We start from the raw sequence: 24,012 nt of genomic DNA, 5'->3' as shown, positions 1-24,012 counted from the left end.
TAAGTCTTAAAGGCACATTAATAAGAACAACCTGTTTAATACTGAGGGACATGAAGAAGATGGTCACGTAAAAACGGTGAAGTAAAAATTATTTAGGTTTAAATGTAAAATTATTTTGGTACACAAACAGCACAACCTTCACAAATGGACCTCGGTGTAGGATATAGGCCCATCCTTGAAGCAAAAGTCAAAGGGGACTTCTAACATGTTTAATGAGCAGTATTGTTGTATCTCACCAATGCACATTTCATCATCTGTCTCAGCATCTCCTATGCACTGGAACTTGAATTCGTTCAGCGATTCAGCAAACTTCCTTTGTGCTGTGGAGAGATCTGCAAAATAGGAGAAGAGAAGTGTTAAAGCAGAGAACCACTCAGCTGTGAATAACACAGAAGCACGCACACTTGTGTTGGTGTTAAACCCACATAAGTTTCAGTTCATGTCCACTTATCACACTTAAACTAAAATGGGGGTCTACTAAACTCTAAAAGTGTTTACCAAAAGAGACTATCCTAACTAACTGCTAGGCAGAAGACAGCTAGAAAAACAGAGTGAGTAATAACACAAAAGCACACCAAAAGTAGCCTGTTATTTGATTTGTGGTGCCAAGGGGGTTATACTTTGGCCTGAAGGCTGACCAATAAAATGCCAATCTGTCAGGTCTCGCATTTTCACAACGCTGCCTTGCTGATTCTGAAAAATCCTCATTCATGCATGATGAATTGGATGCAGTTCTAAAACCATCAACTGATTTCATTGGCAGGGAGTAAATATCATGCCACAATGAGGAAATTGCTTTAGTTTTAAGGAAGAGGATGAGATTTCAGAACTTCTGTTTTAGCTATAGCAAAGCTATAGCAATGCAATTTTCCCCTCACCCCAAATGTGAGGAGCATAGCTAAATTCCCTTCAGATTAGTTTTGCACAAAAAGGGAAGCTTATACTTCACCAATTAGCACTGTCCTAACAATGCCTAAATCATCCGACATGTTCTTCAGGCCATGTCACTTTGTTAAAGGGGAAACCCACCTATTTTTGAAGATTTCTGTATAAATAAATCAAAAGATGCAAACATTCAGAGCGGTCTGTTATGCCATGCTCATTCAGTCAGAACTGGTTGCAGTGGTGGTGAAGGGAACCAGACGTCTGAACAGTTTAATGTCTCTAAAAGCTCCCTCAAACAAAATAGTTAGGAATACACCGCCTGATGTCATTGATTACATTGTTTTATTACAGTTTTGAGGTTTTGGCCCAAAACATATATTAATAAATCCATTCATGGTGGATATGAACAAAACAATTTTTAATAGTTTTCAGATTTACCACAATTTCATGATTATTAACACAGTAAAATCATGAAGGTTCACTGGCTGTTAGTTAGTAAATAAAATGTGTGTCTTAGACATCACAATCCCTGGTTCCACTGCAAATGCCTCTACAATAAACCTTTTCACTTTAATAAGCTTAGAGCATGTTTCTCATATAAATGCAGCTCAAAGTGCTTCACAAAGGGTTAAAAGACAAAAGAGGAAAAAAAGATACATTTACATAAGATCACCTGAACATAAAAACAGGGGGAAAAAATAAAAAGTAAAAAAAATGAATGACCCTTAATGCCTTTGTGTACATCTCAATGATCGAATCAGGCAGAAATGGCAAAAAGTACGTGGCATTCCACTTGAAGTAATCTCTACCAGACTTGCTTATGTGGTTTCTGACATTGTGTGACAGCACTATCTATAAAAATTGACAAAAATACATTGCACACTTATAATAATATTATCCTTCATGAAGCCTGAATTTTAACTTTTATACGTAACAGGTGTCCAAATAACCACATAAGCAAAGCTAGTCGACAACAACTGGAGCTGTCCAACAAAAAATCTAACAAATAATCATAGACTATTTTATATAGTTAATCATAATTAAATGCTTTCGTCTCATTTGCTTCGATTTGACCCTAAAGAAAAATTGTATTCATTTAAAAAGTTATAAGCGTGAACAAGATAAACTCCATTAGAATGTATTTTTTACTTTCCATAATTTAATTGAACATTATTTATCCTGTTTATATGAGCCTGGGTGAACATGAAAACAGAGTGAACTCTAAGTTTAAGCCTAATTATCATCGCCGTCCACCGAGAGCAGTATGGCTGCAAGCTCATGCTCCTGCATGACTGTAAGCCTTACATTCTCATACCACTACGGAAGATCTTGTTTGGAGGGAAACTGGAGCTTTCTACTCTGCTTTTGCTTTTGTTAGTTTGCTGCTTATTGATTCAGCCATAGTTCCTTCCATGTCCATCATCCACTAAATTACTGATATGGTTGGCATCAGCAGTGAATTTTGCTTGTAAATGATACGTGAGACTTGACACACTTAAGTAATAAAGAAAATTCACAATGGCAGTAGTAGGACATAACACTGGTTTTGTCAAGAGAGTCATTAAGGAAACTTGTCATTTAAAAGCTGTATTTGAATAAAACAGCTAAGTCACAATGTGTCAGTGGCGTTATAAAATATTACTGGCATAAATCACTAATCGCATTACTGTGTTATCTTTGACACCATTATTAATTACTCAATGAAGGCTGAGGCATGTTTAATGATTTAGGCATGCACAGTGCTAATTTGCTATCATATGCTTCCATTACTTCTTAGCTACATTAGCACCATAGCTCCAGTGCAAAGCTGAAGAACCACCGAACATGTCTTAGCTGACTGACCACAGAAAACACTTTACAGAAAGCTGACCGGTTGAATATGACACTTGGCTGATCCGCAGTAGCACCCAACCCACGGCTAGAAAGTGGCTTCCGAGAATCAACTGTTTAGCATGGTGTTTAGAGGAAGCGCTCCATCACAGTTAACTACTCCTCCTTATGGAGCTGACCATGCTCCCGGAAGCATGTGCCCTCTGACCGCGACCCAGGACCAGTTCAACCTCCCACAGTTCTAGCCATTAGCATTCAGAGTGCTGAAGTCCATCTGGCCACAGATCAGTGAATCCGGGGGTGGTTTTGTTAATGTTCGTTTCTTGCTGCCCTCTTTCCTCATGCTGCCAGCAGCTGCAGTGTGCTGGCGTCACTGAGGCCTAGTGATTTCCTGAACCCATACAAAACAAGTTCTTTTCCCATGTTTTCCTCCATTTGTCGACATTCATGAACATCTCTACCTCATCAGCCCTTTTGTGCTGATTGATGCAAATGCCCGTTTCAGTATAACGCAAGCCAGCTGTCACAAATCATAAGAAAAGGATGCATGGATATGGGAATTGTGAGCCAATGCCTATTCACAAAGGCAACAATGATACATAAACATTTATAAAATGTAGAAATTTGATTCCAATATAATTGCGCATCCCTGAGTATATGCAATGAAATGGAACAAAATGTTAGTATTTTACTCAAAACTATTGGAAGTGAATACAAAAACAACATGTGCTCTCAGGGGATGTTTGAATTTTGAAGCCAATAAGCCTCAACAAACACAGTTAAGCCATCATGGAAATAATCAATTAGCTCCTCAACTGGCAGCAAGCTGACTTTACTTAACCATATAGTGAAAAGACTGTTTTATTCTGTTAGAAGGTTTTGTCGATATTCAAAAACAACAGGAAAATAAGTTTCTAGTTTACTCAGATGGGCACACTGCACTTGAGACCGCCTTACCTTGAGACCGAGACAGACCATTCACTTACGATCTCAAGACGAAGACGGGACTCAAGTACTACAACACTACAAACTGTTCTATTTTTTCTGCATCGTATTAATTGGCAAGGACAAGAACAACGGTTTGAAGCGAAACAACTTCTTTGGTTTGAGCTTGTTAATGCAGTGTGCGTGACCACCACTCCTCTTATTCTGAGACCCCCGCCTGACAGTGATTGGTCCTACTCACTTCGCTGTTCACTGTGAGACGTCCTCCTGAGGGTGACTGTCACCGCACCATTCGGGCTTCTAGTTGTGCTGAGATACGCTGAGTTCTCTTTAGGTATAATTATAGCACTGTGCTCAACAGAAGTTTATATTTTTATTTAGTTCTTTATTGGAAGTACACTATCAGCTTCATAAAGCCCCTGTTCTCCAGGTTTCCAATGCCCAGCATGTCTCCAAAACTGCATACTGGCAGAAGTACTGCGGCTTGAAATTTGGACTGGATGCCACAGCTCATATGAGCATGAATGCTTCAGCCTTCATTAAAGCCTTACAACAGGCTTTCCAGCATCTCCCTAAAAAAAAAAAAACCCTTAATCCATCTTGAGTTCTTTGGCTTGGGCCGAGGAAAGAGAGCAGCAGCAGGCGTTTGTAGTTTTAATGGATTTCAGTGAACACAGAGACTGATGGACTTTGAGATGTGGTAAATTCTTGCCTTAAGCTGCTGTCATGGACGAGGCAAATTTGGTTGTCTGCTGCTTGAACCTGGAGGTGCAGGAAATGCTGGTGACTGCACAGTGTGTGCCTGAATCTCTATGCAATCTCTATGCAATCCCACTGATTGCTAAGAAACAATGCTAAAGCTGGAAATACACATAACATCCTGCTTTATTTCCAGCATTAGCGCCTTTCAAGGTCATGGATGGAGGTCAGAAACTGCTAGCTATCTTTGGGTTCTAAGTAAGTTGAGGCATCATCAGTTGCCACAACTACTAATACTTTTAAAGCAGGAAGGACACAGAATTGCCAATTTATTCGGTATACCTACCTTGTACCTACACTCAATGGTCATTTCAGTAAATGCAGACCTGTCCAACATGCAGGTACACTTTGTAGGTTTATAATTACCATCAATGGTGGGGTCAGGGTTCTACAGTCCAAGTAAAATGTGTCTAATGGTTTAGTTAAGAACTGCTGTTTCACCGTAAACCTCATGGCTTTTGTCTGTGCTGCTGTCTCACAGCAGTACATGTAAATCCTAGGGGTTAAAAAGTTCATTTTACTGTGCACTCCAAAGCGGTATACGCCATTAAGGCCCCATCAAATGCTGGCATTTAATGTTGGAACAGGATAAAACTGTATTGTTTGTAGGCGTGCTGTAAAGACTACAGCAAAAGGTCTGTTTGAAATTAAAAGTCAGTGGAAAGTAGTCTCACATGCACACTCGCACAACTAGAGAAGGCCATTCTTACTCTTTTCAGTGAGTCAGATCAATAGGCACAGATTACAAAAAGAAGTGATGCTTTCAGCTTTAAAATGATGATTCAGCACAAATGACATTTTTTTAAATTACAAAATTAAGAAGCAATATTATCTATGAAGTCTATAATTTAAAAAATGTATTATAAAAATTCTGTAAATATGAAACTATCAAGACATTAAAAGAAAAGCAAACAGGCCTGCAGACCAAACTTATAAGAACTGGTGGCACTAAGACAGACTTTGACTCAAATCAGGAGCTTATAAATTGTGCACAAAAAATGGGCTTTGTACAACTATAAAGAGCACCTATATGGTGGGTGTACCTAATAAGTTGTCAAGCTGCTCAGTTTCTCGTATTTAAAACTATGAAAGCTGCCAAGACACATCCCAAACAAATACAAGCAAAGTTGTAAAGAGGAAATCTGGGGGAGGAAAAGGCCAATGAGCTGCACAATAAAGAGTTCAAAACAACACAGAAAGAGTAAAGACCATCAGGGCCTCCATGCAACAGTGCCACCATGACGTAACGCAAAACTGTTCAAAAGCCTTTGTTGGTGATCTAGAACAAACACTGCAGCTGCAGCAGCTCCTGTTCAGAGATCATCTAAATGACTCGTCATCTTAAAACAGCATAAACAGGGGAGCATCAAGGCGTTTCTGGATTTTGGATCTTACCTCTGAAACAGATCCTTGCGTATTACTGAAATCCAACACTCTAACCATATAATAATGCACAGGCTTAATTTCTAAAAGACCCTTGATGCAAGTCCCAGGTCTCCAATATTGGGCTTTGGCATTGCTGCGCTTCTCACCAGAGGGATCACTCAGAGAAACATGGGCCAAAATGCAATGCGTGACTCACAATGCGCCAGAATCAAAAGCACATTTTGGGCATGCTCAATTCCCAGAGTGTAAATTCTTTCCAATACAAATCAAACAAATATGAATCAACACGGCAACGAACTGGTCGACGTAAAGGATCATTTTTTTCCCCTCTTCTGTCTTTTTTTGCCACTCATGAACTTGTCAGAGGACACAGAAAGCAGGGTTATATTTTGTGGCTTGCAGAGCCAAAACAATACGTAATCCCATTACAGCACTCATGCTGCTTCCCTAGTGTGTTAATACATAATTACAGATACATAAATTTCCTGGTCGTCGAGAACGAATGATCCATTACTCATAGACTATTCTAGAATGACTCCACAATAACATTCAAAGACATGCACAAGACTGCATATGCCAAAATGCACACATGCTTTAAAGCTGTGTGCCACAGTGGATCAGAATGAGGACATGCTCATATTTATTCAACTAAGGAGTCTGACTACATTTCCCACAAATCCTACTATTAATTTCAACTACAACTACATTTAATTACATGTAATATTTTTCATTGGACCCTATCTAGATTAAGCAGTCAACGATGATGATGATGATGATTTTTCATTGGGTACGTTTAGTAACTAAGGCACTAAAGATATACAAATATCTTGAGGCAATATGTACTGCAGTCGTCTAAACCACTCATCCTTCTGGGTCGCAGGGGGACCTGGAGCCTATCTCAGCAGTCATTGGGTGGAAGGCAGGATACACCCTGGATAGGTCACCAGTCCATCGCAGGGCAGACCAGAGAACCCGCAAGAAACCCACACAGACACAGGGAGAACATTAACACTAAAAACTATTTTCTACTGTAAAGTAGAAACAGCACCAATATGATACCAGGGATCATTATTGGGCCGATATTAGCCAAAAATGCTATAGCACAACTGCTTAGACTCATTTTGATGGACCAATTCGTGGAGCTTGGGAGATGGTGTGTGGTCAGGGAGTGATACTGCGATGAACATGATTAGCCAATGTTTTTCCATGTTGTCTCCAAAGTGCAGAGTTATAATACAGTAACATAATAGTGGATTTCAACAGTTGGGTTACACCGTCTTGTTATTGCAGCCCAGTATCAAATGATTCACGGTCCCATGGTTGGGAACCTCTGCCTCAGACAAGAACGCTACATCACAAAAGTCAGTAGAACCGTGTTCTTAACAGAACACTTGAAAACTTTTCAGTTTGTATCAGTATGTCTGGTATCATAATTGTGTTTATAGCATCTCACACTATTCCAGTCATAGTGCATGTGGTCTCACAACTCCTATATTCAAAAACAAAGATATGAATATATTAATAAGCAATAACACAAAGCCAGAAAATTTGGGAGAGATACCTCCTTTACTGTGATACCCTTGGTTCTTAACAAGGGAAGGAAGGAGGAAGGAGTGTTATTGGAGTAAGACTGCCTCATGGTCTACAATAACCTACATAAATAGGCTGTCAGTCAACCAAACACAGGTGAAAACTGCTGACCAAGAAAAAAGTCAAGGGTAATCAAGTGTTTTTAAGCATGTGTTTCAATACAAGGGGTTTATTCTCAAGTGTCCAGCAACAGTGGCAAGCAAACGCTGTTGTTTTGGCACTTGAGAATCCTGAGAGGCCGGAGGAAGGATAGCAAAGAAGTGACAGGAGCTAAAAATAAGCCGTCAGTATTGGCTGGCCTAGGATTTTCCCTGCTCTTGTGCTCTCTGAATGCAGAATTCCCCGTCATTCTTCCCCTCTACTGTCCCTGCTTCCTGCTCTCCGCCTGCCGACACAATGGTGCCGTCCTAGGCCCCGGAATACACATACTTAGACACACAGGCCAACATGACAGGAAATCAAATAAAGCAGTAAGCCTGCATCATGGGAGATTTCTTCTCACAGTGGGATGTTAAAACTTTAGAGCTGACAGTGATAACATAGTGATAGTGACAACACTGCCAAAGACCAAATTTGATGATAACATTACTAGACATCTTAATGCAAACAAGATAAAGGTGCTTAAAAGGACAGCTGAATCAAAGCATCAACTAACCAAGACCCCAAACTAACCAGCAACATTGGCCTCCTTTCCGTGCTAATTACTTTAGCATTGTTTGTTTGAACTTGCCCTGTAATGCTAAATCCTGGTCGAAGCCTCCGCGCATACCAAGCTCGGCCCTGAGGGACAGTGAGAGAAGGAAGTGCTGCGAGTGCTGATGTGAGAGATGGTGGAAACACTTTAAAGAATGTTATCTCAGCTCTTCTCCTGCGGGCCCTGGTTTTGGATGAAATATTGTGCTGGTGGTGATGACCAGACGCCAGCTGCTGTCTGCAGAAAAATCGTATTAAGGAGTGTAAAAAATAAACAGTCCAACAAAAGTGTGAGACGTCTCCATTCTCTAGGAAAATGTCCAACAAGCCAACCATTTCCAATACATCCAAATCCAATTTAACAATATTCAATTCCAAACAGCTTGATTCAATTTTGGCTCGGTAAAATTCAGACCCAACTCAGATCATGCTGATTACAATGGTGGGTTGATTCTATTGTGTCCTCTTTTTAAAATGAGAGCTTTTTATTCCTCTAAGGCACGTTTTTGGAAAAACCAGGCTGATCTTGGAAAGGGTAACCAGGAATGTTCATGGAGGGCCGGTTACTGCGGGCCCTCATACAGCGCCCTTCACAATTATTGGAACCCCTCGTTAAGATGTGTTAAAAGCCTTAAAATAATATTTCAGAAGACTGAAATTGTAGAAAAATGTAACCTTTAACGCAAGTGAATTAAAAAAAAAAAAAAAAAACATCCCTGACTAGGAATTCATTATTTTTCATAAAACCACCTGTTCCACAACCATTGGCACCCCTAACAATTCCTAGAAAATAAATGTAATTGAAGCATTTCTGTCATTTCTTCTGTAGTTTATAAAGTTGATCAGAGCATCTAGGAACCTTTAATTAGTAATTAATCACTTCCTGTTTTCCTGGGGTATAAATATGATGTGACACAGAGGCCTATTTCTCTTATACACTCTTCAGCATGGGAAAGACAAGAGAACACACCGTTCAAGTAAGGCAGATGTGTCGACCTTCATAAGTCAGGCAATGGCCACAAGAAAATAGCCACTCGCCTACACCGGCCCATATCTACAGTCAGAGGAATCATCAAGAAGTTTAAAATAACTGGAACAGTGGCAAACAAGCCTGGATGAGGACACAAGTTTATGTTGCCACCACACACAGTGAGGAGGTAAAAGAAGTAAAAAGTTCTCCAAAGATCACTGTCAGAGAATTGCATCAAAGTGTAGCATCTTGGGGTCACAAAGTCTCCATAACAACCATTAGGCGCTATCTACATGCCAACAAGCTGTTTGGGAGGCAGGCACGGAAAAAGCCTTTTCTCACTTACAAGCATAAACGTAAACGTCTGGAGTTCGTTAAGCGGTACTGGGACTTCAAGTGGGACCATGTGCTTTGGTCAGATGAGACCAAGATAGAGCTTTTTGGCAACAAACACTCTAAATGGGTCTGGCATAACACAAAAGATGAGTATGTGGAAAAGCACCTCATGCCCATTGTGAAGAATGGGGGAGTATCGGTGAAGCTGTGGGCCTGTTTCTCTTCCAAAGTCCCCGGGAACCTTGTTAGGGTGCAGGGCATCATGAACTCTTTGAAATACCAGGGCATTTTAAATCAAAATCTGGTGACCTCTGCCCGAAAGCTGAAGATGGGTCATCACTGGGTCTTTCAGCAAGATAATGACCCTAAACATGTGGCCAAATCTACACAAAAATGGTTCACCAGACACAAAATCAAGCTCCTCCCATGACCATCTCAGTCCCCAGACTCGAGGTGAGTTGAAGAGGAGAGTGCATAGGAGCGGACCCAGGACTCTGGATGATTTAGAGAGATTGTGCAGAGAGGAATGGTCGAAGATCCCTCTCTCTGTATTCTCCCATCTTGTGAAATGTTATAGGAGAAGATTAAGTGCTGTCAAAAGCACTATAGTTGGCAAAAGGGGGTTTTACAAAGTATTAACATCAAGGGTGCCAATAATTGTGGCACAGATGATTTCATGTAAAAGAATGATTTCTTAATGTGGGATATTTTCCCCACTGAATAAATGCACTTGAATTAAAGGTTGGATTTTTCTCTTTTTTTGCATTGTCCTATTGTAACGCGGAGTGAGGAGGTGGACGCATATGCTGAGATAAGCGAGATTTATTAAGGGCAAATCCAGAGTTACAAAACGAGCGGCAGGAGTATAGATACCAAAACAAACGCACATGGAAGACCAAAACAAAAGAGCACATGGAGTAGTGGGAGGAGCCAACCATGACACCTATATTATTATTTTTTTTTAATTATTAGAAGCCTAAGAACACATCTTAATGAGGGGTGCCAGGAATTGTGGAGGGCACTGTATATAAACCCATGCACATACACAAGGAATGGGTTTGGAATGGGTGGTCTCAGATACAGTGCGGCAGTATGGTTCTGGGGCTGGTGCTTGACACAACAGACAGCGTTCTATGAATGCATTATATTTTGCAATATTTACCAATACAGCAACGGCCATATGAAGATCAACAGCAGAGGAAAAAAAGAAAAGAAAAAAGAACCAAGGCGGCATGAAGAAGACAAGAAAAAGCACTTGCGGAGAAGCCATGAAACAATTCTCCCAAATTTTTAATATATCCAAGCAGGTGGGCCCTGAGAAATGCTGACAGACTGTAACTGAACTATGACAGACTTTAAACGTTACACACTAAGCTAGCATTAGTAATAAGTTAGCTGTTAGCTAATAGCAGCTCTCAGAAATGAAAGAAAGTGATTAAAGCAGAAAAAACAGTAAGACTTTGGACTGAAAAGATGTTCCACTCCAGCCTAGCTAGGGATTAGCTATTGGCTCTCAGCTACCTTTTCTTTTTTTGCACACTGCTTACTCCACCTCACTGTCGCACTGCCATAAATGAACATTAACCATTTATACAGTATCACGGTGCAACTACAAAACTGGTATTTAACACAAGTATTCTACATAAGAAAAAGGTGTAAGTTCAGAGTATATACAATATAAATATGGTCATTAAAAACAAAGCATGCCAAACAACAAGTGCAGAATGTACATAGTAACAAAAACAAAGTAATTTTACTGTAGTATCAATCAGCAGCCTAGAATATCTCACCTTTATTGCGTTAAATAATGGAGTAAAGTATTATCTTCGAGCTACGACTAAATATCTATTTCTACATATCCGTGCAGGATTGTGACTGCAGTTGGAATTGCAGTATGTAAGTTAACGTGTAGGCCTGGTTTTCTGGCCAAAAAAATAAGTACCAGCTTGTGGCTTAAATGCTGCGCCAGACTGCCAGGCAGTTCACAAGTTGTCTTCATATTATTTGCTGTAATTAAAACTGCAGCTTCTGCAATTTGAAAATTGCACTTCTTCAAATTGCGGTTTTTATATGAAAATGAGTCAGCTTTCAGTATTACTGTCTGCCAATATTCAGCATTAATGTACCTGGATTGAAGCAGAGAGCAAAAGCACTGGACTGGCTGAATCCTCCTAATGAGTAGGTCTAGCACTATATTTACTGGAAAGGCACTGAGATGAACACTGTTCTGTTGGTGCTCTGGCCTGCACACAGACAGGTTCACAGAATATTCACAGAACAGATCTGCAAAACATGGCTAAAGCCCAGGCCTCACATAACTCAGCATCAGCTGAGTGAGAGAGACGCTAACGCGTCTCCAGTGACCAGCATGGAAAATGTTTTACAGTTGCTTCGCATAACCCATCTGTTCAATAAAACGGACGAACCGTATGCAAGTTGTATGCGAGCTATCGAAACATCAGCCAGCTGGGCTCTTCAACAAATCATGGTCACTAAAGGAACAGTTGTCGAAACTGCTCAGTAATACTGCCTGAAATCTCAAACTGCAGCAGCATGAATATTTTATCATCAAGCGGAAACACTGGTAAGTTACTCTGAACTCAGAATCGGTAAAGGTTTGGATCAAATAGTCTATTTTTTATTCAAACTCATTCCTTCCTGCAAGTGCAACAGAACGAAAGAGCCATCACTTCAAGGCAAGACAGAAGGTACACATTTTGTGACAGAAGCCAAATAGGAATGGAAGCTTTAAGCTTCCCAGATGGTTTTCAAGGCAGAACTTTTCATAAAGAACAAAAGCCACAATAGCAGACATCCTAGGCCACACAAAGAGAAAGACAGAGCAGGAGGGAGAGAGAGAGAGAGAGAGAGAGAGAGAGAGAGAGAGAGAGAGAGAGAGAGAGAGAGAGAGGACAAAGCCTGGTCAGCAGCTTCACCATCCAAACACAACCAATGTCCCCGCAACCACATCAACAATTGGCTACTTTCAGACAACGCTGCCAGGCTCAACTAGACCAGCACTGCTTGTTAAAAGGGAAAAAACGCTAATGAAAAATGTGACAGATTGTTTCCTCATGTTCCTCATAACATGCCCCAGAAGCAAATGTAGCTGTTTACAGTTCATAACGGGGCTGTGTCGAATTCCAAAGTTGTCACACATACTAGCGCCAAATGCTGAGTCGCACTATTGAAGATGAAAAGAACTTGAACACAGATTAACATACATAAAGCTGTAGCATAGCGATGTGACTGAATAAGAAACCAATTGTTTGACCAGTGCTGCTGGATGAAAAAATGTTACTTGAATTTGAATTCAATTCCTACTTCAATAGACTGTTTAATCATTCATGTTGAGGAATGCTTTGAACAGTATGTACAAGGGCACTACAGGCTACTAAAAATCAAAGCGTGCAGGTAAAAATAGCACTGTTTCAAACCATTTCTTGAGAGGACGAAAGCAAACACCCGCAAGCGATGACAGACAACTACTTCATCCATGTTTGCAGAGAGGAGGATGTGGTACATGGAAACGGCTTTCCAGAGCTGCTGAGGTACACGGAGCCAAAGCTACGCCCAGACATGCCAGTTATGTTTGTTTTCACTTGGGCTGGAAATAGGGGTGTGGGAAAACGTCGATTCTTAGATGCATCGCGAAACAGACGTGAACGATTCTTAATCGATTCATAAATGTCAAAAATCTGTTTTCTAAATATTTCATTTATAACGTAATGTTGACGGAACGGAAAAGGCGGAAGTTGGAAGTGGACAGGTGCGGCGCCCAAAGTCATAACGTCATTAAAGAAAACGAGCAGGATTACAAGAACAAAGCCAGGCATTCTGATGTATTGTCAGTTTGGGATTACACATATTGATGCTGATAAATTCCTTTGATTAAGTGAGACAAGTGCCCTTGAAGGAATACTTGATCCAGAAATGATAACATTTTTAATGAAAAAAGCAAAGCTAACAGGGTAGGTAGCAATGCACAGTTCAAATAAAGCCAAAAAAGTGTTTCAAGACCAATTCCAAAGAACTCAGCTGATTCCCTAAGAACCTTTCAAGACATGGTTCTTTAGAGAACTGTTTTTGCAAAATAGATGAGCATTAAAAATCCTTTTACACTTTAAAGAACCTGCACTCTCTGAAAGGCCGCATGGCTAGCAGCTTAAACTTTTACATGCTGTCAGACTAGACAGCCTTAAGACAAGGCTAAACATACCAGTCAATGGAAGTTATTATAATGTCTTACAATAACTTCCATTGTATAATAACTTATTGAATGTATTAAGAAAAAACCCAAATGACAAGTTGGCCTGTAGAAATAGAGTGGATAGCAGTTGGCTGCGTCTCAACAAGCCAGTGAAGCTGCAATCTCCTATACACTCTCCTCTGGAGTAAACTCCACATAATTGGCCACAGTGGACCTGGCCCTTGTTGTTTTTGGGTCAATTTCACAGCACTGCAATTTCAGCTCCCCTAGTGTGAAGTCATTAAGATAAGGTTAGGTTATGGCTCTGTATTGGGCAACAGAGCAGAGCATTTTAGTTAAGGAACGAATGAAGTCGAGACAGACAACTCATGTGGTGTTTAAAAGGAGGTCGGATAAACTAGAATCGGAAAAAGCGATCCATACGATCCAGGATGCCATCTCCTCTGTGGTCCACACTGCCCTCACCCACCTGGAGAGTAAGGATTCTTACATCCGTATGCTCTTTGTGGATTTCACATCTGCCTTTAACAGCATGATTCCCCAGACCCTGGCTTACAAACTCCATACACTTTGACTGAGCACCTCTCTCTGTAATTGGGTCCTGGACTTCCTGACTAACAGGCTGCAGTCTGTGAGGATCCAGAACATCTCCTCCTCCACCATCATCCTCAGCACCGGCTCCCCTCAGGGCTGTGTGCTGAGCCCCCTCCTGTTTACACTGCTCACATATGACTGCTAAGCCGTCCATCCAGGTCGTCATATTGTAAAGTTTGCGGATGACACGGCAGTGGTTGGATGCATCACAAATAGTGATGAGTCTGGCCACAGGCAGGAGGTGGGACACCTGGAGAGTTGGTGCAGTGAGAATAATCTCTGCATCAATGTGAAGAAAACAAAGGAGATGATTGTGGATTTCAGAAGGGGCAACACCATCCCTCCCCTCCCCCTACACATCGGAGGATCTGCAGTGGAAGTGGTCTTCAGATATAGGTACTTAGGCGTACACCTAAGTAACAATCTTACCTGGCACATCAAGGCACATCAGCACCTCTACTTCCTCAGAAGGTTGAGGCGTGCTGGACTCGGGAGCTCAGTCCTCACCTCATTTTACAGATGTGTGGTGGAGAGCATTCTGTGCTCCAGCATCACCGTGTGGCATGGAAGCTGCTCTGGAGCAGAAAGGAAAGCTCTGCAGAGGGAGGTGAAGGCTGCACAGAGGACTGCTGGGGTCAGCCTTCCCACCACCATGTACATTTACACCTCCAGATGCAGGAAAAGGGCCACTGGAATCATGAAGGACCCCACTCATCCAGCACTCACACTTTTTGTTCTGCTCCCCTCAGGTAGGAAGTTGCGGAGCATTAAGAGTAAAATACCCGGACTGAGAAACAGCTTCTTCCCTGAAGCAGTAAGACTCTTAAACTCCAGTTAGACATCACTGCAATGGCGCTTCATGTCCACTTATTTATCTCTGCTGCTGTAGTGAATCAGTGCCTCCACTATATCACCCCTACACGTCACTTTACACGTTATCAGTATTAAGATGTACTCTTTCTACCTTGTACTCATGCTGCTGTGTTTCATGCTGCTGTTACTTGCACCTTGCTATTTATTGTTTATTGTTACTTTTGGGAGTTAACTGGGACCTTGAGTACACCATTTCGTTCCACCTCATGTACCACCTGTGATGCAATTGACAATAAAGCCTTATCTTACCTTACCTTATCTTATCTTATCTTATGACCTTTTAAACGTTCACAGCATTGACTGCATTTTGATTGTTTTACAATATGTTCTGAAGATGCAAGAAGGAAACTTTTCTTTCATCGTCTTCCACCAGTGACGCTTCCATATCCTTATAGAAAAGGAAGACAATGACCATGAATCAGGTAATCCTCTGAGGACAGGAAGTGGGCAATAAAAGGGTAAGCTTCCTCTCTGCATTGTCAGCATCTCCAACAGCGTAAACAGCTAATAGCTACCAGCTATAACAGGACAGCATGACAAGCTGTTGGAGCAGGATATGACCATTTAGCTTCCCAACCAGAAAATCCCACTTCCACTGATGCTAGTCTGTGAGGTAATACTGAGCTTGTTTCCTGAAATATTAGCTTTAAGTTCTTCAGAAAACCCTCAAGTTGTAATAACCAGTTTTCCGCTCAAACAGAGCAGGGTCATCTAGTGTTGCAATATCAGTGGTCAATGTGGTAATACTGAACAAGTCAGGTCCCTTTAAGTTATAATACTGGAATACATCCGTTGCAGCAATACTGTGTGTTCCTATTTTATTTGTTTAGCTGCTAATGTCTGACTTTGCTCAGTCTTCATATTTAGGTCTTTTTACAGTACATCTGGTTTAATGTTAGACTAAAGTGGCTTTATTATATTACAACATTATTATTGTGGATATAAGAAATAGGTGTTTTGCACTCAGAATTAGGTTTAATCTGTGTTTAGCAAAGTGCGTGAGCTTGCTGCATGGCAACAGAACTGTTACAATCCACAATCAGTGTTAAAAAGCTTTACAAAGTACATAGAAACGAAAGAAAAAAATACTCAGTGTATTAGTAAGGTGTTGGTCTACCACATGCCACCAGTAGAGCTTCAGTGTAGCCTGGAACAGAATTTACAATTCTTTGTAATTTTACTGGAAGGATAGAACACCACTGTTCTAAAAGATAAACTACATGGCCAAAAGTATGTGGACATTCTTATTCAGTTCAGGTGTTTCAGCCACACCCGTTGCTAACAGGTGTATAAAATCAAGCACATAGCCTTGCAATGTACACAGACAAACATTGTCAGTGAAATCCACTATAGAGAAGAGTAGAGACATGACACTGAATGCCAGCACAGCACCACTGGACCGCGAATCTGGATTTGGCAGATGCCAGAAGAATTCTACTTACCAAATGCATAGTGCCAACAATAAAGTTTGGTGGAATTTGGTAAATATTTTCTACATGACATTGAACACTGTAGGATGTTGCTTAATGGTATGACAGTACATCTGTCTGGAAGCATCTGCACTCATTTCATCCAGGCATTTCCTTTGTCACCCATGTGCACATTTTTTATTTATTCTGGCTCTGGTAGGTTGTTTTTGGACTAACATCTCTTATTAGAGTCTACAGGAGTGTTTACTGAGAGACATCTCATTATCTGAGATGAATACTATTGAACTACAATACAATTTATTATACTGACAAAAAAGACCACAAAGCACCAACATCCCCTGAAATAACACTTATAACATGCACTGAAACACATGGCTTGTCTGCTTCAAGCCATCTGATACTTTGTTAACATGTATAAACAAAAACAAAGCAGGGACGCAATAGCATAGTTCCTCCCTGCTGGTAAAGATTGATATCATCATAAGCACTAAATGAAGGTCTAATGGGCTCAGAACACTTTAGGTCAGGATTATATGCATTCTGATTCAAATAATCCCAACCACAAGGCTTAACGTATCAGCTGCCATTAGAGTGTAATTTAGGGCATATTATGGTACATTCAAACATGCAGACAAACACATGCAGACAAAATACGCAAGAAAAATCAGAACAAGGTGTAATATAGAGGAAAATATATCCAATAGTTTATACACCCAGTAGAGTGACTAATCATTCCTCTGTTATTTCAAGCGTAGGTTTTGTTCCCTGAGAAACTGCATTAAGAAGAGCTGCCGAATGACTAGCCCCAAGTGCTTATTCCCTACAGGGCTGACGCTTCAGCATTTGGGCACTAGGCTCATCATGACTGAGTGCTGAGTGGGATCTCACTGTTTTTCACACTCTTTCAGAGGACACTGAGTACTCTTCATGGACAAGAGGGACCTCTCTCATCTGATGGAGAGTTTTGGTTCATATGGTCAAAATGTCTACTCTCTACCAGGATTCAAATCTTTGCTGAAGACTCATTTGTTTTTCCTGTTTCCACTCTTCCTCTTGTCTTTAAATGCACTATTTGGTGTTGTCTCATATCCATGATGTTACTATTCCGTAACATAGCGTTGTATCCGTCAGCCACATCAGTTAAAAAATTCACCATTTTATTGTAGTTTTCCTGTTTTCATTCCTGTTCTGAAAGCTAATTTCCTGTTCTGAAATTCTGAAAGCTAGTGTAGCACCTGATGTAGAGGCTAATAAATACACATGATATATTCGCTCTCCTTGTAGTAACATAAGCTAATTGGCTTCCTTCTGCATTAGCCAGCTAGTGGGGGGAAAAAATACACCTCAGAACAGACTGCACCTAAAAATCCACCCCAAAGCAATTGTAGTTTCTCAAATGTTCCTGTGACCTTCAAGACACATGATCAGAAGGGAGGTTTCTTAAAGTTTCCTCTCTTTCCAAACTGAGAAATCTAACCACTGCTTCATCTGTGATAACATGCCTACTTGCCTCCGACAGGGTGCCACAGTAGTCTCTAGAGCGCCTTTTTTGGTGTTGCTGTGCTTTAGACTATCTAGCCTTTTTTTTGTGTCTAATGTGTTGTATGATCTGTAAGTGTGATGAACCTTCGAGCATGAGAAAGGCACTCCATAAATAAAAATGATGACAATGATGATGCAGGAGGAACTGTTATCAGCATGGTTAGAGACCTGGAACCTTGGCCACTCATATTTTTCATGGTCATGGACACAGAGTTGCCATATTAGGTTGGAGGACACATGTCTAAGTAGGTCTTTCCTGTTGGCATTATGGTAAACCAAAGTCTCCCTACACAGGCGAAGGCCACAGCACGAAAGCCAAAATACAATTATTATTATAATAATAATACTACTAATATAATAATAATACTTATTATAATAATTAAAGTAAATGTCTTTCTGAGTGTACTGTTAGTATTGTCAATACTTCTGGAACACTGAACAACTAACAACTGCATGCACTGTAAAGCCGCACTATGTGAGATCTTTTTGTTAAAACTGAAATTAGTAGAAAAAAACCTGAAAAGCCTGAAATAACGTGTAAAAGCCTGAGGCATTGGGACCACATCAGACCACATCATACGTCTTTACATATTAATGTCACACGAACTGACTCAAAAAGAAGGTCCAGCTCAATATTTTGGTCTCAAATGGAAAATCAACACTGTACTGATGAAGATATAATAATGATAGTAGATAATTCAGCTACAAGTATCGACGGAGTCGTCTTTGAGTTCTCTTTCAACGCGTTCACAAAAATGTCAAGATTCATCCAAAGCACTGTCCGATGCAAAACCAACATTCCAACGTGTTCTCTCACACTTTGTGTGCAATTACACACTTACAACAGAGAGGTCGCCAAACTCCCAAATCTCACATAGTGCAGCTTTAAAAAACAGATTAGGCAAGGACATTTTTGCCTACTCACGTAAAGTTTTATATACACACACACTTTACAGGAGAAGGCAAAAACATTCCTCACTTTCAATGTAAATTAATGTAACAGGATTTTATACTTAGTACATTTCTTTGACTGCCCATCATTCTGTAAAAGGCCCTACCCATCTGCTATTGCCCAGGTTACTTATTCAAACAGTTAATATGGCCGCCAGGTGCTTCCCTGTAAACTGAGAAGTAACGAGAGGGAGAAAATAAGTAGGATAAGAGACCAGAAGTTTAGATTTACTGTGGAAGAAGACAGAAGACAGGCATAGACAGAAAGCTGTGTGTTTCTGGTTATAGGCTGTAGAAACGGTTAACATGGGGGAAACTCGTGATCAGCTTCTGTTGCTGCTACATAAAAGAGAAGCGTGCTCCATGTGCTGGAAACACACCCTTTGTCCCTGCTAGCAGCTGGCTTTCATCACATTAGCATGTGTCAGCAGAAGGATGTGTGTGTGCGTGTGTGTGATGGCGGGGGGGTGGTGGTGATGGAATGTCTGTATGGGGTTAAATCTGCAAAATTGATCTTCATACTCTTTTTGCCAAGCACACACACACATACACAAACAGGTTTGTTTTAAAACTCTGTCAGGTCATGTGTCCCATAGACAGGTAAGTATCTACATGTCATAACAATATGCCCAATATATATTACATACATAACTATCTATACGATTACAAAATCCAAGTATCTATACAGCACTGTGCAAAAGTCAGAAACCACCATTAATTTAAAAGGCCTCTGTGTCATTTTCTGTCCAATATATATTTTCTGATTCTTTTCTGACTAACTCGTTTAACTTGTTCCTCTCAAGGTTTCTTCCTCTTTAGGGAGTTTTTCCTTGCCACCGTTGCTGCTGGCTTGCTCATGGGGGCTTGGACCTTTTTCTTTTCTTTTCTTTATGTAATACTGATTGCTCTGTAAAGCTGCTTTGTGACAACATCTGTTGTAAAAAGTGCTATATAAATAAATTTTGCTTGCTTGCTTGCTTGTATTTATTAGACATTTTGACAGGTAATTAAATAAGTAACATGGTTTTACTCTGTTTTTCCAACAAAGTCAGTACATATTTATCCTGACAACATTGAGTTGCACCTACAGCGCTAAAGAAACAGCAGGCCTAAATGTCACAGGGAGAATAAAAAGGTGAAAAGAAAATGCTTGTTAGCTGTTTCACAAACCTGAAGCCTCTTAAAGCTCAAGCCTCTTAAGAGCCACAAAGTTCAGGGGAGGAAAATAAGCTCTTTTACAGCAGCACACTAAAACTGAAAATGGACAAAAAGCACAAAGGCCCAGGATGCAAAGTTCAGCCAGTGTCCATTCTGCAGCGCCATCTATCTAAAAGCTGGACTGTCCACAGTATCAAGACATGGAGACAAATAAATAGAGACTGTAAAGTCCCTCCTGACTTCTCATCTTTCAACCCCACCCCTCTTTCTCTCTTTTCTTTCAGTGTGTCCCCTCTATTTATTCCCTATTCCTGCCACCCCAAACTGGCCACAGTGCTTGGCCGCATAGCTCTCGTTCCCTAGCAACCAGGACAAAGACGTTAGCAAGAGGAGCAAGGAGATTTCTCTCTCTCTCTCTCTCTCTCTCTCTCTCTCTCTCTCTCTCTATCTCTCTCTCTCTCTTTCTCTCTCTCTTTCTCTCTCTATCTCTCTCTTTCTTTCCCCCCCCCCCCCAAAAAAGCTGACGGAATTCCTCCTCAGCGTTCCCGGTTTGGCCATGCCTGATGCTGACACAGCACCCCAAAAAAAAAACAGAAATACGCAGAGGCTCCTTTAAAAACGTCAAAATTAACTCAGCAGCAGCATCAAGCCCGACTGTTCTCTGTCAACAGGAATGAGTGGCCTTTGGGTGACACTGAGAATCTTTTCGTGTTTGTTTGTTTGCTTATTTCTAACCCCACTGTAAAGAGAAACTGAGCATGCATGGCCCTGCAACAAAAAGACCATAAAGCATTCAGAAATATTCCGAGAACAAGAGCAACAAAAATAGATACGGCATACAGAAGCCACACGGGTGTAAAAATAAGTGATAGAAGGTTTATCAGAGCAGAACTGAAAGCTGATGCAATCTGTTCCCTTAAAACCACTTCTGTCATTGCATCTTTACAGTTATCACTAAAATATCCTCTAAAGAGAAGAAACGTCTCTGTGACTGTGCCGGGCTCTGCGATCCACTGCTTAGTGCTTAGTGTTTGAAAACTATCACCATGCTAGCTTTGCTTCAGCTTGATAGGTCATTTTACTTAGTAGGTTCTGGTGTATTTTGCTATCCTGCAACAGTAGCTAGCCACACAGTAAGCATATGACAATAATGACCTAACCTGTTATCATAGATATTATCATGATATTGCAGGATGCAATTTATAATTTTAATGGTAAATAACATGTTAAATAACACAAAGTAGTAAGTGCATTCACATTGTATTTGAATGCTGCTCCTCTCCACCCGCATGGTTCATAACACTGAATAGCCAGGTGCCTCAAATTTCACTTGATTCCCATAATTCAAATACTTCCTTTAAGAGCTTAAAATGTCCGTTTGTAAAAGAGCAAATAAAGTTATTTATGTTGCAACTCTTGCAAACAGAAAGACATGGTCCTAGTATGAGCACTAAAATGGGATGGCAATTTTAATTGTATATAAAAAACATTAGCACTATATGTTTAAGTTCAGTAAATAGACAGTGGGATCCCAAAAATTGAAAAATCAGGGATTTACCACCAAAAAAGGTCCTGCTATAGTCACCATGTTAAGCTTCTCTCAATAGAAGAATCATTTTTGGTGATTTTTGGTGAACCCTTTTCAAAAAGGTGCTCTATAGAACTATCCACACACATTCTCCATCAGTCGAAGTAACCCTTTCACGATGCAAAGAACCATTTAATCATGCAAAGGGTTCTTTTACGGTTCATGGTTCTATATAGAAGCATTTTCTTTACTAAAGAACCCCTGAAGAACCATCTTTTTAAAGATTAACTTTTCACTCAAACTGCTGATATAATCTGTAATGATAATTTTGCATTAAATTAGAAAATAATGCAAAATAGAAGTATTTCCATTAGTAGTATCAGACTTTTGGATCCTGCTGTACATGTACTCAAGATCCTGTATTTCCCTCTTCCAAGCTTTTTTGCAATGTTGGGACCTCTCCACCTTCTGCCGTGCTGCAGCTGTGTTCACAGCCAGCTCTTAAGACGTAACTGTAAACAGAAGATGAGAATGGGCCACAGATATAAGTTTGAACAACAAATTACAAATGTTTTGTTCATTTTTTAAAGTTAAAATAAGTTAACATATCCTCTACAAATAAATCACATTTTTCTGCAAAATTTTGTTCATAAAATATAAAATGCCATAACTTTGCACAGGACATTTTTCACCCAACATATTAAACTCAGCAAATTCACAGTAACTGTACATTAAGGTGTGCACAAGTATGTTCTGAGTAAAGGTGTTAACAAACATTGCATAGCTAATGGGTACATCTCTGTTAAGCTCTGAGTGTCTTTTGCTTGGATGGAGCTTAAATAAGTGCCTTGTAGGTGTACATTTTTGATCCAACCCACCAAATGACATTGCTATAAATTCCATCAGTGCAGCCACTGCTCAGTTTCTTAGTCCGGAATGAGGTGTGTACCTGCTTGTGTTGACCCAAATGCACCATGACACATTTTCTGGCTCACCTGACGTTCTATCACTGTGTGTACACATCTTTGGAGGAAGGTTTGGATGGAGGGTGTGCAACTGAAAGGTAGTAGTTGCAGTCTAGTGGCAGATAAGACACCTTATCATATTCCAACTTTTTATCTACAGTATGCTTTTCTTTCACACTGTGTCTACAAGAGTTGTACATATGTACACATCAACAAGACGGTCACAGCTAACAATAAACCAGTGGCTGATAATGACTAACATATTCATTCTCACTCATTCTCTGAGTCACATCGCCTTGTATATCTAACAAATGCACAATCAACAGCACCCCAGCTTAGGAACCTCTAATTAGCCAGTGCATGTTAGAACTGTCTGGGAGGAGAAAACATTCCTTCTCATGTTAAGTGCTACATAGCTGTGCTATTTTACAGAAGAGCTATGACTGTCAATCATAAGTGCCAAGTTTGCTAGGAAAAGCCTGTCCTGTGAATTTACACTATATGGCCAATATGTGGCCCTCCTAATTACAGTCACACCCATTGCTGACAGGTTTATAAAAATCAACGACATAGCCATGAAATCTCCAAAGACAAACATGGGGATGGATGAGCCCTGACCTCAACCAAACTGAACACCTTGAGAAAGAATTACAATATGAATTACAAGCCAGGCCCTCTTGTCCAACATCAGTGCTTGGCCTCACAAATGCTCTTTTGCACTAAATAGGAGGCAACTACATATTAATGCCTGTGGTTTTGGAATGGGATGTCCATCAAGTTGATACAGGCATAATGGTCAGGTGTCCACATACCTTTGGCCAATATAGAATGTGAATATGTGTATGAGTATGTGAATGCAAAGAAAGCTAATGGTAAATTGACCCCAAAATAATGACTGGCATGCCTTTCAGCCAATCACAACCACCTCTAATTACTACTTCCTCCATCAAGCGAAGGAAAAACTTGAAACAAATCCACAGTGAGAATGGCAGTGGCAGTAAATTAGTCACAATTAATGGTTAAATGGTCTTAATAAGTAACATATAATTCAGACACATGCTAACCTAATCATCTGGAGCTGTTTTTACTTCCTTCCTGAAACAGGAAAAGGTTTTGCTTAATTTAACTCCTGAACGTTTAATGCAGTAGTCAGACTAAACTCACACTACAGTCTTTCTCAGCATATAACACTGCTCCTGTGTTAGATGAGCTTTAATCCAATACACTCATCACAAACAAATGGTAACTGGTGATTTCATGTAGCTGCTGTTTTTACAATCGAGCAATAAACTCACGACAAGCTGTCAAAAGTTTCCTGTTGCTTTGGTGACTTGAAACGTGAACGTTAATTCATTTGTCATGGGATG

The 24,012-nt window shown here is 40.3% G+C and overlaps 1 protein-coding gene across 2 annotated transcripts in view; it reads right to left on the bottom strand.

Annotated features, from left to right (window-relative positions):
• LOC108429410 (rho GTPase-activating protein 26) overlaps positions 1–24,012 on the bottom strand; it is a 123,152-nt gene that overhangs the window by 74,280 nt on the left and 24,860 nt on the right. For both annotated transcript variants that reach the window (XM_017701119.2, XM_017701120.2), the window contains exon 2: positions 237–332. In XM_017701119.2, coding sequence (XP_017556608.1) covers positions 237–332 — 96 coding nt within the window. The remainder of the gene's footprint in view (positions 1–236; positions 333–24,012) is intronic.

This window comes from Pygocentrus nattereri, chromosome 16, assembly GCF_015220715.1.
Source record: "Pygocentrus nattereri isolate fPygNat1 chromosome 16, fPygNat1.pri, whole genome shotgun sequence".
Taxonomy (NCBI): domain Eukaryota; kingdom Metazoa; phylum Chordata; class Actinopteri; order Characiformes; family Serrasalmidae; genus Pygocentrus; species Pygocentrus nattereri.
The sequence above is the reverse complement of the archived record's forward strand: the minus strand, read 5'-3'. Positions and strand labels throughout refer to the sequence as shown.